The sequence below is a fragment of the Petaurus breviceps genome, unplaced genomic scaffold (genome assembly GCF_028583685.1).
Source record: "Petaurus breviceps papuanus isolate PSGF00001 unplaced genomic scaffold, PetGlider_PUasm1.0 91041, whole genome shotgun sequence".
NCBI lineage: Eukaryota > Metazoa > Chordata > Mammalia > Diprotodontia > Petauridae > Petaurus > Petaurus breviceps.
In genome coordinates this window covers 7,123,228-7,136,305 of record NW_027187400.1, presented here as the reverse complement: position 1 = coordinate 7,136,305, position 13,078 = coordinate 7,123,228, and the positions used below count along the sequence as shown (strand labels likewise).

Genomic DNA, 13,078 nt, shown 5'->3' with positions numbered 1-13,078 from the left:
TCTTCTCTTTGATATTCCCTTCGAGATGACCAGATATACTCTCCATATATCTTATATGTCCCTAGTAATTTACATGTGGCTTCCCCACTTAGAATGTGAACTCCTGGAAAATAGGGTCTGAGACTGGCTTTTTTTTGTCATCCCTAACCAGTGTTTGTCACAATGCCTGGAACATAATAAACACTTAATAAGTACAATAGTAAATGGGTTGGTCACTGTACTAGGTACTGAGAACATAAAGATACCCCCCCCCCAAAAAAAAGAAGATTCCTGATCTCAATTCTTAGAACTAGTCTGAGCAGTAGGCGCTTTTATTATCCCTGTTTTTCAGTTGCAGAAACTGAAGCAAACAGAAGTTAAATGACTTAGCCAGGGTCACCTAGCTAGTAAGTGTCTAAGGCTAGATTTGGACTCAGGTCTTTGTGACTCTGGGACCATTAATTTATTTACTAAGACACCTAACTGCCTCCTAGTTGGTATATTTAAGGTTTATTCTACCAAAAAAAAATGGAACCTGCTTCCTGGGGCAGCCAGCAAACGAGATGCAGTTGAATTTAGGCAAGACACCTCCTAGGCCTCTCATGCCTAATGTGCCTCCCTGGGTAACCTTTTGTCTCAAGTGAAAGGATTTCTAAGTGCATACCTGGACCACATCCCACCAAGATGTTGTGAGATGAACGGAGGGAACAATTAGGAACATGAGAATGGGAGGGGAAGTCTTGCCAACTAATCTATCAGGCTCTCTTCCACTCTGTGAGTCATAGAGAGATCCATTGCTAGGGTGCTGTTTAGAAGGGAAAATGTCACAGGAGGCGTTGCCTTCTGACTTTCCTCCATTACGAGGTCAACATCAGGACAAGAGCTTGGGGTCTGGCTCAGTCCCTGCTGATTTTCTGTAATGAAATACAAGACTCTGTCCCCTGAATCCTCATGGGATCTAAGGGGAATATGGAATTACATTTTTAAAAATTCCAGATGGACATCAAACAATATACCAAAACTAGCCTCAAGACATATTCTACTATGCAATAAGCATTCATTCTTTCATTTATTCACTCACTTACTCAAGTCAAACCAGATTTTGGAGGACCTTAAATGCCAGGCTAATTTGTAATTTATAGTTTATCTAGAGACAAAAGGGAGCCACTGAAAGTTTTTGAGTGGGATAGAGGGTGGAGAGATGGTCAGACCTGTATATTAGAAAGATTATTTTGACAGTTGTGTAAAGAAAGAATAGAGTGGAAAGGGGAGGGGAGGGAAGGGACTAGAAACAGAGAGACCAGATAGGAGGCTGTTTCATTCCAGGTAAGAAAGGAAGAATGGTCTGAACCAAATATAGACTAAATTTATTTAAGATCCTGATTCCAAATCCCTCATGATTTCTTCATCACTGGAAATCAGAAAAGGGAAAGCTGAATAACTTTCAGGGATTATTGATGTTGAATGAAATGGGATGTTAAAGGGGGAATTTTTGTTCAGGTACCAGCTGGACCAGATGACTTGAAGTAGATAGAATGTGGTAGATCTTGGGTCTGAGGACCTGGGTTTTAGTCCCATGTCTATTACTTGATGGCTGTGCATCTTGGAGCAAGTCCCCTTTGCCTCTCTGGGTCTCAGTCTCTTCATCTGTAGAATCACAGAGTTGGGCTAAATGATTGGTAAGGTCACCTGAAATGTAAATTCTCTGACTGCTAAGATTCATTCAAGCTGTACGACTTGATGCTGCTAACCTCTCAGGATGAGAATTTGTAGTTTGGATTTCTGATCAAGATGAATTATTAGTATTTGACTTAGCAGAGACTCCAAGAAAAATAGGGGTTTGACAGATCAATTAGGATCACAGAATGATAGATGGAGAGTTGGAAGGGCCATCAGAAGCCATCTACCTTAATTCCCTTCTTTTTCAGATGAGGAAACTGAGGCCCCAGAGAAGTAGAGGCACTCAGCAGTTGTTTCCATATCTGTTTTATCTGAGGCAGCAGAATTGAATGATGCACAGGCCCAGTGCTGACTGATCTCTGACCCCAACATTCCACTGAACATTCCTGGACCTCATCTTCCCCAGCTTTGAAAGGGCAGAATTAAATGTGATACTTTAATGCACTGATTAAAATCTCAGAATGTTAGAGGTGGGAGGGACCTTAGAGGTCATCCAGTTCAACCCCTTCCTGAAGTTAGAATTCCTTATGCCAAATCCCCAAGTGGTCCTGCTAGTGCTTGGATACCCACTGGGACGGGGAGCTCACTTCCTCACAAGGTGGCCTTAGTTTCTTTGTGGGACAATTCTTCTCAGTATATCTCTTACTCCCTCTAATGTCTAACCCATCCATCTTAGTTCTTTCACAAAAAATAATTCAACTTCATCTTCTATGTGTTTGTTGTTGTTGACTTGTATCTGACTCTTTGTGATCTCATGGGAGTGATGCCAAGGAGGGACACTTTAGTCCTTAAAGCTACGGGGATGCCCCATCTAAGAACAATGGCAGAGTGGAGGTGATAGGGCTTGTGGTTCCAGAACTGGGGGGAGGATGAGGAAGCAAACAATCAAGTAAAGGAAGTCATCAATTAGGACAGTGCATGTCCCAGATGGAAGTCCCTTCAGGACACAGTCTCCGATGTGGCTGATGGATTGGCTGAGGGAGTTGTAGGGGAGACAAGGAAGAGGAAGGAAATTTAGAGCTGGAAGGGGCTACTCTGGGTGTGAAGGGCTATTAGCACCTATTTAGGGAGGCCACATGCAGTATGTATAATCCATAAGGGTAGATAGTTCTAACGCCCAAAAGTCATTTCTATTTGAATTTTTTGGATGGGTTTTCATGCTGACCTTTTAAGTATGAGAATACTTAATATTCTGGGAATTCACTCCAAAAGAGAAATAATGAAGCCACACGAGGAAGGCCTGACTCAGAGGAGTCTGGGAAGCTGCCCAGTTTCTTGCTGCTGCCCACTCCTCCACCCAATTCCACTCCTCTTTGCCTCTTATCCCAGGCTGGGAATAGACTTCTCCCACCCAGACAAGTCCATCCTTTTACAGAAAGACTGCAGGCAGGCAGGGGCCAAGCCCTCAGGCAGCCAGCTGGAAGCCTCACCTGGGCTGTCTTCTGTGAAAGGTTCCTTCCTGGTTGGCACTTCCCCCCCAGGGTTGCTGAGGATGGGATGGGGCATCCCCTCTGCCTCTGCAGATTCCTCTAAGAATCCAGGTATCGCTTGACTAGCTATAGGACCTTGAGGAAGACACTTACTCTCTTTCAGACCCTGGAAAACAGAATAATACGGTGTTCTCCTTCCCTCACAGATAGGTAGTCAGGAAAATTCAAGCCAGAGGGCAGTTGTGAGGAAGGTATTTTATAAATCTTTGACTTCTCTAGATATGGGAGCTCATAGGATTATAGATTCCAACCTAGTCATTTTATTGTTTTTTAGTTGTTTCATTCATGTCTGACTCTTCATGATCCCATTGGGGTTTTCTTGGCAGGTACTGGAGGGGTTTGCCCCTTCCTTCTCCAGCTCATTTTACAGATGAGGAAACTGAGGCAAACAGGGTGAAGTGACTTATCCAGGGTCACATAGCTAGTAAGTATCTGAGGCTGGATTTGAATTCAGGGACCTCTGGCTTGATGATCTATCCACTGCTCCACCTAGTATAGGCAAAATAAATGCAAGATAATTGGGGCAGAGGGGAGTGTGGCTCTAGCCATTGGAGGAATCAAGGAAGGCTTCTTCTCATAGGACATAATGCTTGAGCTGAGCTTTCTCTGATGAAACCTAGAACCTCAGAACTGGAAGAAACCCCAATGGTCATCCGGTCCAGTGTTCTATCTGATCCTGAAAATGGTTGTCAAGCCTCAGTTTAGTAACAGTGACTCACCACCTCCTGGGGCAGCCCATTTCCTTGTTGGCACCTCTGACTGTTACATTAAGTCAATATCTGTTTCCTTTTAATTCCTACCAGATTCAATCCAACTCAGCAAGTGCATAGCAAGTAAGTGCTGTGCTGGGGATATAGAGACAAGATGGAAAATGTCTGCCTTCAAGGATCTTACATTCTACTGGTCCTAATCCAACCGTCTGAAACAATATACAAGCCTCCCTCCCTCTTCCACAGAATGGATGCCATCTTGCACAGGACTCTTCCTCCTTTTTGTGCCAATTATCTCTGCTCCCAATTATCCCCCTGCTGTATACATGCACCACCCTCTTGGTCTAGTTCCACGGCATGATGTGTGACATTCTAGGATCTTGGTGTATATTTAGTTGTAATCCTTCTTGATCTGACTCGGAGGCTGCCTCTTCCATATAGACATTCCTGATCCTTCCCTTCCCCTCTTCATCTCTGTCAGTTGAATGTTAATGTTCCCTTCAGCCTCACACTGTTCTAGAACATTTTGTCTGTACTTGTCCCTTGGCATCATCCCATACAACTTTCTATTGTATTTATTGGTATAAGTCATAGCTGCCCCCATTAAATTAGGAGCTCCTTGAGGGCCGGAACTACATTATTTTACATCTCCCTAAAGTTAAACACAGAGTCTGACACATAGTAGGTGCTTAATAAATGTGTTCTTGAATAGAGGAGGCAGAAGGTCAGAAAAGGGACAAGAGCTTATGAAACTGTCATCTGACCACTCAAGTAACCTAAAGAAACTCCCTCCTGTACATTCTTTTTTTAAAAAAAATTTAAAACATTTTATTTGATTTTTTTGCTTTTTGGAGGGGGGAAGGCTAGGTAATTGGGGTTAAGTGACTTGCCCAAGGTCACACGGCTAGTAAGTGTTAAGTGTCTGAGGCCCAATTTGAACTCAGATCCTCCTGACTATGCCACCTAACTGCCCCACTTCTGTACATTCTAAACAGGGCAAAGTTCAGAAGAGCTCCTTGGGTGACATCCTGGGTCTTGGATTCTACCTTCACTCTGGCTTCAGAGGGAGCCAGCTGCTACAAGAAGCTTAAGATCACCCTTGATTTTTTTAAGGGTGAAAAAAAAGTTTGGATATTTTTTCAGAGATATGGTGGAAAAGGAAGCGAATGAACTGCAGTCAAGTTGCTATTTTTTTTGTCCCTGCAGGAGGCCTTGGTGGGGCCACAATCATTGATGCCTTAGACACTCTGTATATCATGGAGCTGGAGGACGAGTTCCAAGAGGCCAAAAACTGGGTGGAGAAGAGCTTTGACTTGGATGTGGTGAGTTGTAGAATCTTGTATGTCAAAGCTCAAAGGGGCCCTAGGACAGACAATGGTGGAACCAAGAATATCATGGCTGGGAGGGACCTTAGAATACAAAATGTCAGGGCACGGAGGGCCTAGAACATGGAATGTCATAACTTAGAGACTCTAGAACACAGGCTGTCAGAGGTGGGACATTAGAACATGACATGTCAAAACTGGAAGGGCCCTTGGGCATAGAATGTCAGATCTGGAATGAGCTTAAGAACACAGAATGTCAGAACTAGAAAGGACCTTAGAACCAAGAATGCCAGGACTGGGAGGGACCCTGGAACACAGAATGTCAATACTAGGAGGGACCTTAGAACATGGAATGTCAAATGTGGAATGGGCCTTAGAACATACAATGTCAGAACTGGGAGGGGTATTAGAACACAGAATGTCAGAGTTGGAAGATATCTTAGAACATAGAACATTTGTACTGAAAGAGACCTTGAAATATAGAACACTAAAATTCAGAATGTAAAAACCGGAAAGAACTTTAGAAGGGAGAATGTGAGAGCTGGAAGAAATCTTAGACTCCATCTAGTCCATCCCTCTCCTTCTACAGAGAAGGAAACAGGCTCAGAGACAAGAGATTGATCAAGGCCATGTGAAGAGTGAGAGGCGGAGACAGAAACTTAAACTCAGGGTTTCTTTCCCAGCCTGGTTCTCTTTCCTTTGGTATGAGAGAATCAATTCCCTTTGCTTTCAACTTGTTTTTAGCAAAGAATACAACTCCTATTTTCCCAGCTTGATCTCTCCATGTCCCTACGCCCACATTACAACCTCGGGCGGCCCCAAGGGAGTGAAATGAATGAGAGAAATATTATGTATGACTTCCCCAGCACTCATATCCTTACTTACCTTGAACAAGGAGGATGGACCGTCACCTGAGAAAGCCCCAGAATCCTGCCATTCAAGACAGCAGCTGGAGCGCCACTGTTTGGTATTGGCCCAACAGGGCCTCACATCCCCACTGTCTTCTTTAGACTTCCTGTTCTCAGACTAGCACCTTGTCTTTTTTAAGAGCATTGATCATGGGAGCTAAGGGCAGGCTGAGGGGGAAGGCATCAAATGTCACCAGAGATGAAGGGAGAGGCCTGCTGGGGTTTGTGGCTTCAATCTCAAGGAAACCATCCTTATCAAACCAAGGATTAGGGAGATTCCAAGGCCAGGAGCCTGGGTGTCTGGTCCAGCTGCTGGCTCCTGTTCACGTCCTCCTTCTTTTCCCTTGTTCTCCCCCCTCCCTTTTTCTCTCCCTTTTCCCTTTCCCTTTTCCATCTTTCTGTTCCCCTTTCCTTTGTCCTTCCTCCTTCCTCTTCCTTCCTCCTTTGCCCCTCAAAGTATACCTAGTAAAACTAACTTACTGTGTAGCTCTTCACAGTTGACAAACCCCATCCACCCACCCACACTCCTGCACACACACACACTCACCACACACACATACACACACTCACATACACCCAGACATATACTCACACACTCACACATGCACACACTCTCACACACACTCACATACACACAGACATATACTCACATACACTCACACATGCACACACTCATGCACACACTCTCACACATACACACACACACACACATACACACACACTAACCCTGTGAGCCAGAGAATGGGAATATTATTATCCATACACAAGACTCTGGTGTCAGAGGCCACATTCAAACCAAAGTCAGAGTTCTTTCTGCCGTCATAATAGGAAGTCAGTTTCTTTTTAATTAGACCAGTGATTTTATGGATCTGAGAACTCCCAGTGAGAAAACTTCCTCTTCTGGTGCAGATAGCCAGCCGCTCTGCAGTGTCTATGGTCATAGAGTTGCCTGGGGCACTGAGAAGCAGGCTTGGCCATCTCGGTGCACCCAGCCAGAGGAGACAAGGCAGGGCCATCTTCCTGACTCTCCATCCCTCAGCACCCACTGCCTCTCCACTTTTATATACATTTATAAAGCACTTTCCTCACCTCCCCTTTGTAAAGCAGGTGTTAACACTTTCCTCTTGTACAGATGAGGAAACTGAGATTCAAGGAAGGGAAAGGACTGTCCCAGGGTCACACAGCTAGTTTGTGGATAGAGTCAGGCCAGGAACTCGGATCTCCTGATCTTGCACCCCATGTTCCTTCCATCACATCGAGCTCCCTTTCTTCTTAGGCCCACCCTCTGGTAATGGCCACTTGATTTACCTTATTCCTTCAAGCCCCCTCATTTCTCATCCCTGACCCCCTTAATCTTCTCTCTGAAGCCACTCTCCCTGACCTCTCTACTCTTAACAGTAACAAAGGGTTCCAAACTTAAGGAATTATATATGTTTAAAAATTAAAATTTAATTTAAAAAATAATAATAATAAAAACTTATGACTTTGGAACGCCTGGGTTCAAATCCTGCCTCTGACACTCACTACCTGTGTAGCCGTGGGTAAGTTCCCTTTACCTCCCTGGGACTCAGTTTCCTCATCTGTAAAATGAGGAGGGATGGACCAGATGGCCTCCAACAAGAGGTCCCTTCCTGTGCCAGGGGCATGACGCTGTGTGCCTCTAAGCCTCAAGTGGGCTTGTGCTCGCCCTCCAGGTCAGCTGTCTCTGAGCAAGCTTGCCAGGTCTGTCCAGATCTACAGGAGAGAAAAGCAGCCCCCTCCTTGCCCAGCACTCAGCACAGAGGCTGCAGGCAGTAGAGGCCTGCTTTGGTGTGCCTGGCGGGCCTCCCAGAAAAGGAGCCAAGAGTCATTTTGACTTGGCGAATCACCAGCATGGGATTTGCTGTGAGCCTCCCAGGCCGGGGCCTGACCCCAACCCTACTCTTTCCTGTTATGAAAACCCACAACTCTGTATTGGGTACGTGCCTTCTGAGGCAGCTGGGCAGCCTGGAAAGAGCCTTTGGTTTGGCAGCAGCAGGCCTGCATTCAAATTACAGCTCCGCAGCTTCCTTGCTGTGTGACCTCAGGCTTCCTTGTCTGGCCCACCATTTCACCATCTGTCGAAAGAAGGGTTTGGACCAGATGACTTTGGAGGACCTTCCATTCTTCTTTCCCTAAGGCCTGTTACACTATAGAAATGCCAAAAAATCTCAATAAGTTGGGATATCACAAAGATATCTGGTCTAAGGAAGATATGTGTGTGTGTTAGGAGGGCTTGGGATAGGGAGGAGGAGGTCGTGGACTTGCTTAACTCTCTCTCTCTTGTTCCTGAGGCCTAACCACAACCATGTTGCCAAATTTAGCAAATATCTTCCCAATCTTTTTCCTGTGCTTCAGAAAGGAGATGCTTCTGTATTTGAGGTGAACATTCGATACATTGGCGGACTCCTCTCGGCATACTACCTGACAGGAGAAGAGGTAGGACTGCTAAGAACTTTGATGCTTTGGATTATAGACTGTCACAACTGGGAGTGCCTTGAATAGCTGGAACATGGAATTCAGAGCTGGGAAGAGCCTTAGAACGCAGGATGTCAGAGCTGGGAGGAGCCTTAGAACACAGGATGTCAGAGCTGGGAGGAGCCTTAGAACACAGGATGTCAGAGCTGGGAGGGCCCTTAGAACATAGGAGGTCAGAGCTGGGAGGAACCTTAGAACACAGGATGTCAGAGCTGGGAGGGCCCTTAGAACACAGTGTCAGAGCTGAGAGGGCCCTTAGAGATCATCTAGTTGAACTCTCTCACCTTGAAGTAAGTAAACTGAAACCCTGAGAAGTGAAGTCACAGGCTAGAGCTTTGGGCTGAATCTAATAAAAGGAAATTGTTCTACTGAGCCTATTATTCCATTAGTCTAACTCCTTTTGAAGGACCCAGCTGGGAACAGGTCCCTTAGAACACTGAGAAGTTTCATGACTGATCCAGGGTGTACTGTAACACCAAGGAAAGGCAACTTCCCAGGTTCAAAATACCAGCATAGGTGCTCTCCATTTTATTCAATGACAAACCAAGAACAGAGAAGATCAAAACATGGCATCATTCCAAATACAGTCTTTACTAAGTGTGATTAAATAATCTCCAAGTACTACCCCACCCCAGGACCTTCCAATCATTCAATCAATTACAAAGTCTCTGTTCTAAATACTTCTCCACCCCTAGGCTGTACCTTCATTTGGTCCACCACAAAGCACAAAAAGGTCAAAAGTTCCCCACCCCTGGATCACAATTGAATCTACCCCAGAGTTACATCAAGTTTAAGCACAGCACTTAATACCCAAATGGAGGTCTTTTCTTCATCTTGACATGAGGCAAGTTCTCAGCAATCTTAGTTCCTGGGGAGACAAGGCTTAGCAAAGCCACAAGATACATTGCCAGTCTCTTCATTAATTCATCCTCTGTCTGCAGAACAGTCCTAGAACCCCTGAAAACATTAGCAAAACCCTCTCCCAGGATTTCTGTAAACATACAACAAGAAAATCCTTCTTCAGGGCTTCTGAACCAACAGAAAGGTTCCCAGACCCCTGCAACAACAGCACTGTCCTTCACCAATGGACAGTATTCACTCTGTCTGCAGGACAGTCTCCAGACCCCTGCAACAACAGCACTGTCCTTCACCAGTCTCTTCTTCACTCTCTGTCTGCAGGACAGTCTCAGGGCTTCTTAGCCAACAGCCAGGTTCCAGGACTTCTTCAACAACAGGACTGTCTTTCACCAGTGGACAAATCTGGCAAAACAACATCAAAACAGACAGACAAAGTACCAGCAAAACAGCCATGTCTCCTCAGTCCTTGGCAGCTCAGGGGGCAGGTCTCAAAAGTCCAGGGCGATTCAAAGTGGCACTCAGCAATCCTTCTCAGTCTCTCTCCCTGCCTCCACCAGGTGCTGCTTCCAAAAAGTTCTTCTGCCTCTCTCTTGTCTCTCCAAATTTACGTCACCAGCTCCTCCCAGTTCAGGACTCTCTTTTCACATCAACAAGTCCATCCCACAGGTGGGATTAACAAGCTCTGGGTTTTAACACAATCAATTTGAAAAACGAAGCCAATACAGGGGAATCTTTAAATGCCATTACTATCACACAGGGTCATACAGAGAGCCTGTATAACAGGCAGAATTTACACCTAGATCTTTTTCCCTCCAATACTGCTCTATGCTTTTCCAAAATGGAATGTAATAAGGAGAAGTCTTACACTTGAGTTGAAAAAGACCAACTTCACAAGTACTATGTGGGAAGGTGTCGTTAGGCAGCAGTTCGTTAAAAAAATATATTTCCTTAAATATTGTGTGAGTTAATTGTGAGCTCAAGATAGTCAGTGGTAGGATTGGGGGCACCTGTAATTTTGTCCTGCTTTGAGAGACATAATTTCCAGGGACTGAGAGGTGATGGTCCCTCTGCCCTCCAGAGACAACTGGGAGCACTGAGAATAGAAGACTGGATCTGGAGTTGGGAAGACCTGAGTTCAAATCCAGCCTCAGACCCTTACTGGCTGTGTGACCCTGAGCAGGCCATTTTATCTGTTTGCCTCAGTTTCCTCATCTGTAAAATTAAGATAACAATAGCACCTGCCTCCCAGGTAGTAAATGAGGATCAAATGATATATGTGTAAAGCACTTAGTACAGTGGCTGGCATATAGCAGGTATTACATAAATGTTCATTCCCTTCCCTCTGCTCTGGGCAGACCACAACTAGAGTCCACTGTTGACTTCTTGGAGGCCACATTTTGGTAATGACATTGATAAAGTGGACAACGTCCAGAAGTGGGCATTTCAGACAGAGGAGTGCAGGACCAAAAAGGGCTTTCAGTCCTTGCCATCTGAAGACTGGTCAGAGGATTGACTAGGAACCAGTCTTACCTTGGGGAAGAGAAGACTCAGAAACAGGAGAGAGCTGTCTTCAGGAATGGGGGGAGGGGAAGGATCAGGCCTGTTCTGTTTGCTCCCAGACGGCAGGATTGGGAGTCCCAAAGGGAAGCTGAGGAGAGGCAGATTTAGGCTGGATGCCAACAAGTACGGTGAATTCTGTAAGTGCAGTGGGGGCTGGGTCCCTCTCACTGGAGATCACTTGTGGAAGACAGCACCAAAGGATCTTAGATTCAGAGCTGGAAAGCTCCTTAGCCCTTATCAAGTTCAGCCTCCTCATTTTACAGATGAGGAAACTCGGGCCCAAACATGAGAAGTGACTTGCCCCAAATCACACAGCTAGTAAGTGACTGAGGCAGCATTTAGACTCTAAGTCCAAAGCACTTCTCCCCTCTAGAAGGTCCTCTCCAACCCTGCAATTCTGAGCTGATTTCCAGATCATAAGGCCTAGAAGGCATTCAGTCCAACCACCCTGTGTTATGGATGAGGTAATTGAGGCCCTGAGAAGGGAAGAAATAACGAACCCAGGGGCACACAGCTAAAAAGTGTCTGGAGTAGAATTCAAACCCAAGTCTTTCCAGGGCTCTCAGATCCATTTTTCACTCTAAAAGTTGATGATTCTTTGAGCTGATTTCTCTCAATTATCATGAGGTCCCTTTGGGCTCTTTGGATTCCATAGTTCCCATTTGGCCCTCTCCCACCCATGTGTTACAGCTCCTAATCTAATTTGTGACCCCTCTAGAGAAGCAGTCCCAGCTCCACCCCACCTCCTCTCCATTCAGAGACAAATATGACTTCCTAGCTTCTTGGGAAGGGCAGAGAGGCCAAGGCAGTTAAGCTGTAGAGAAATCAATCTTCACCTACACAGCTGTCCTGCACAAAATCATTTCCTGCTTCCCCTGAACTATTATGACAGCTGGGGCTGCAGTGTCAGTTTGGGAGGTAAAAGCTGCTGGACTTTTTCTCCTAAGTCACTAACAGGCTTTTCTTGATCAAATGCAATCTTCGAAAGAGAAATGACTGCTTGTACCAATTTGTCCCCAAATGATTCTTGATGGGAGCACCAGGCTTCAGGGCACCTAAAAGTGGAATTTCCCCTGCCTCCTGATGACCACCAAATGAAGGGTGGGAGAGACACCTGTCTGGCCACCTGTCCAGTTAATGGCCTGGATGTGCCAGGAGGAAATGGGAAATTTCAGAACTAGAGCTCAAGGCCAATTGACTGGTTTACTTTATCAACTCTGTCTTTCCCTGCCCTCAGCTTTTCTGAGAGTGTCAGTGATTAGAACAAGGCAAAGCCCTGGCACCCTAGGGATGGTCTTCAGAAGCGAAGCCTGGGTACCACAAACCAGGGGCCACAATTTACTAGGAATATGAGAAGTCCCTCATGTTTCTGTAGCAAAGCTCTTTGCTCCCAGCAGACCCATAATAAAAGAGGGCTGCCAAGACTCCTAGCCTAGCTTTGTTTGTTACCAGCTCTGTAACCTTAGGCAAACAAGCCACTTCACCCCCATGCCTCAGTTTTGTTCTCTGTGAAATGGGGATATCTATCACTCTTTGCACTGCCTACTTCAAAAGGGTTGCAGATGATAATTATGATTATAGCAGCAATCTTCAAAATATCCTGGAGAACTCATCCAATAAAAGTATAGTGGAAATACACCATTATCACAGGCTGACTTTTGTCATCAGTTGCCCCAAAACCATGAAAGCAGTATTTTTAATGATATAGGTATACTGGATAGAGAGCTAGCCTCAGATCTGGGAAGACCTGCCCTCAAACTCTGCCTTTGATTCTCATTAGCGAGGCGACCTTGGGCAATTTGCCATCACAAATACTCAATATCCAAGACAGACGGAATGACTAGTTTTCAAAATACAGAATTCCAGGGGTAACTATGTGGCACAGTGGATAGAACACTGGCTCTGGAATCAGGAAGGACCTGAGTTCAAATCTGACCTCAGACACTCAATGCGTGACCCTGAGCAAGTCACTTAATCTCCATTTGCCTTGGTTTCCTTGTCTGTAAAATGGGGATGATAACAATAGCACCTACTTCCCATGGTTGACGTGAGGCTCAAATGAGATAATAATT

At 45.4% G+C, this 13,078-nt stretch overlaps 1 protein-coding gene across 1 annotated transcript in view; it reads left to right on the top strand.

The window, feature by feature from the left end:
• Nucleotides 1-13,078, top strand: part of MAN1C1 (mannosidase alpha class 1C member 1) — a 216,656-nt gene that overhangs the window by 148,188 nt on the left and 55,390 nt on the right. Inside the window, exons 3-4 of the mRNA XM_069079049.1 lie at nt 5,066-5,181; nt 8,469-8,549. Coding sequence (XP_068935150.1) covers nt 5,066-5,181; nt 8,469-8,549 — 197 coding nt within the window. The remainder of the gene's footprint in view (nt 1-5,065; nt 5,182-8,468; nt 8,550-13,078) is intronic.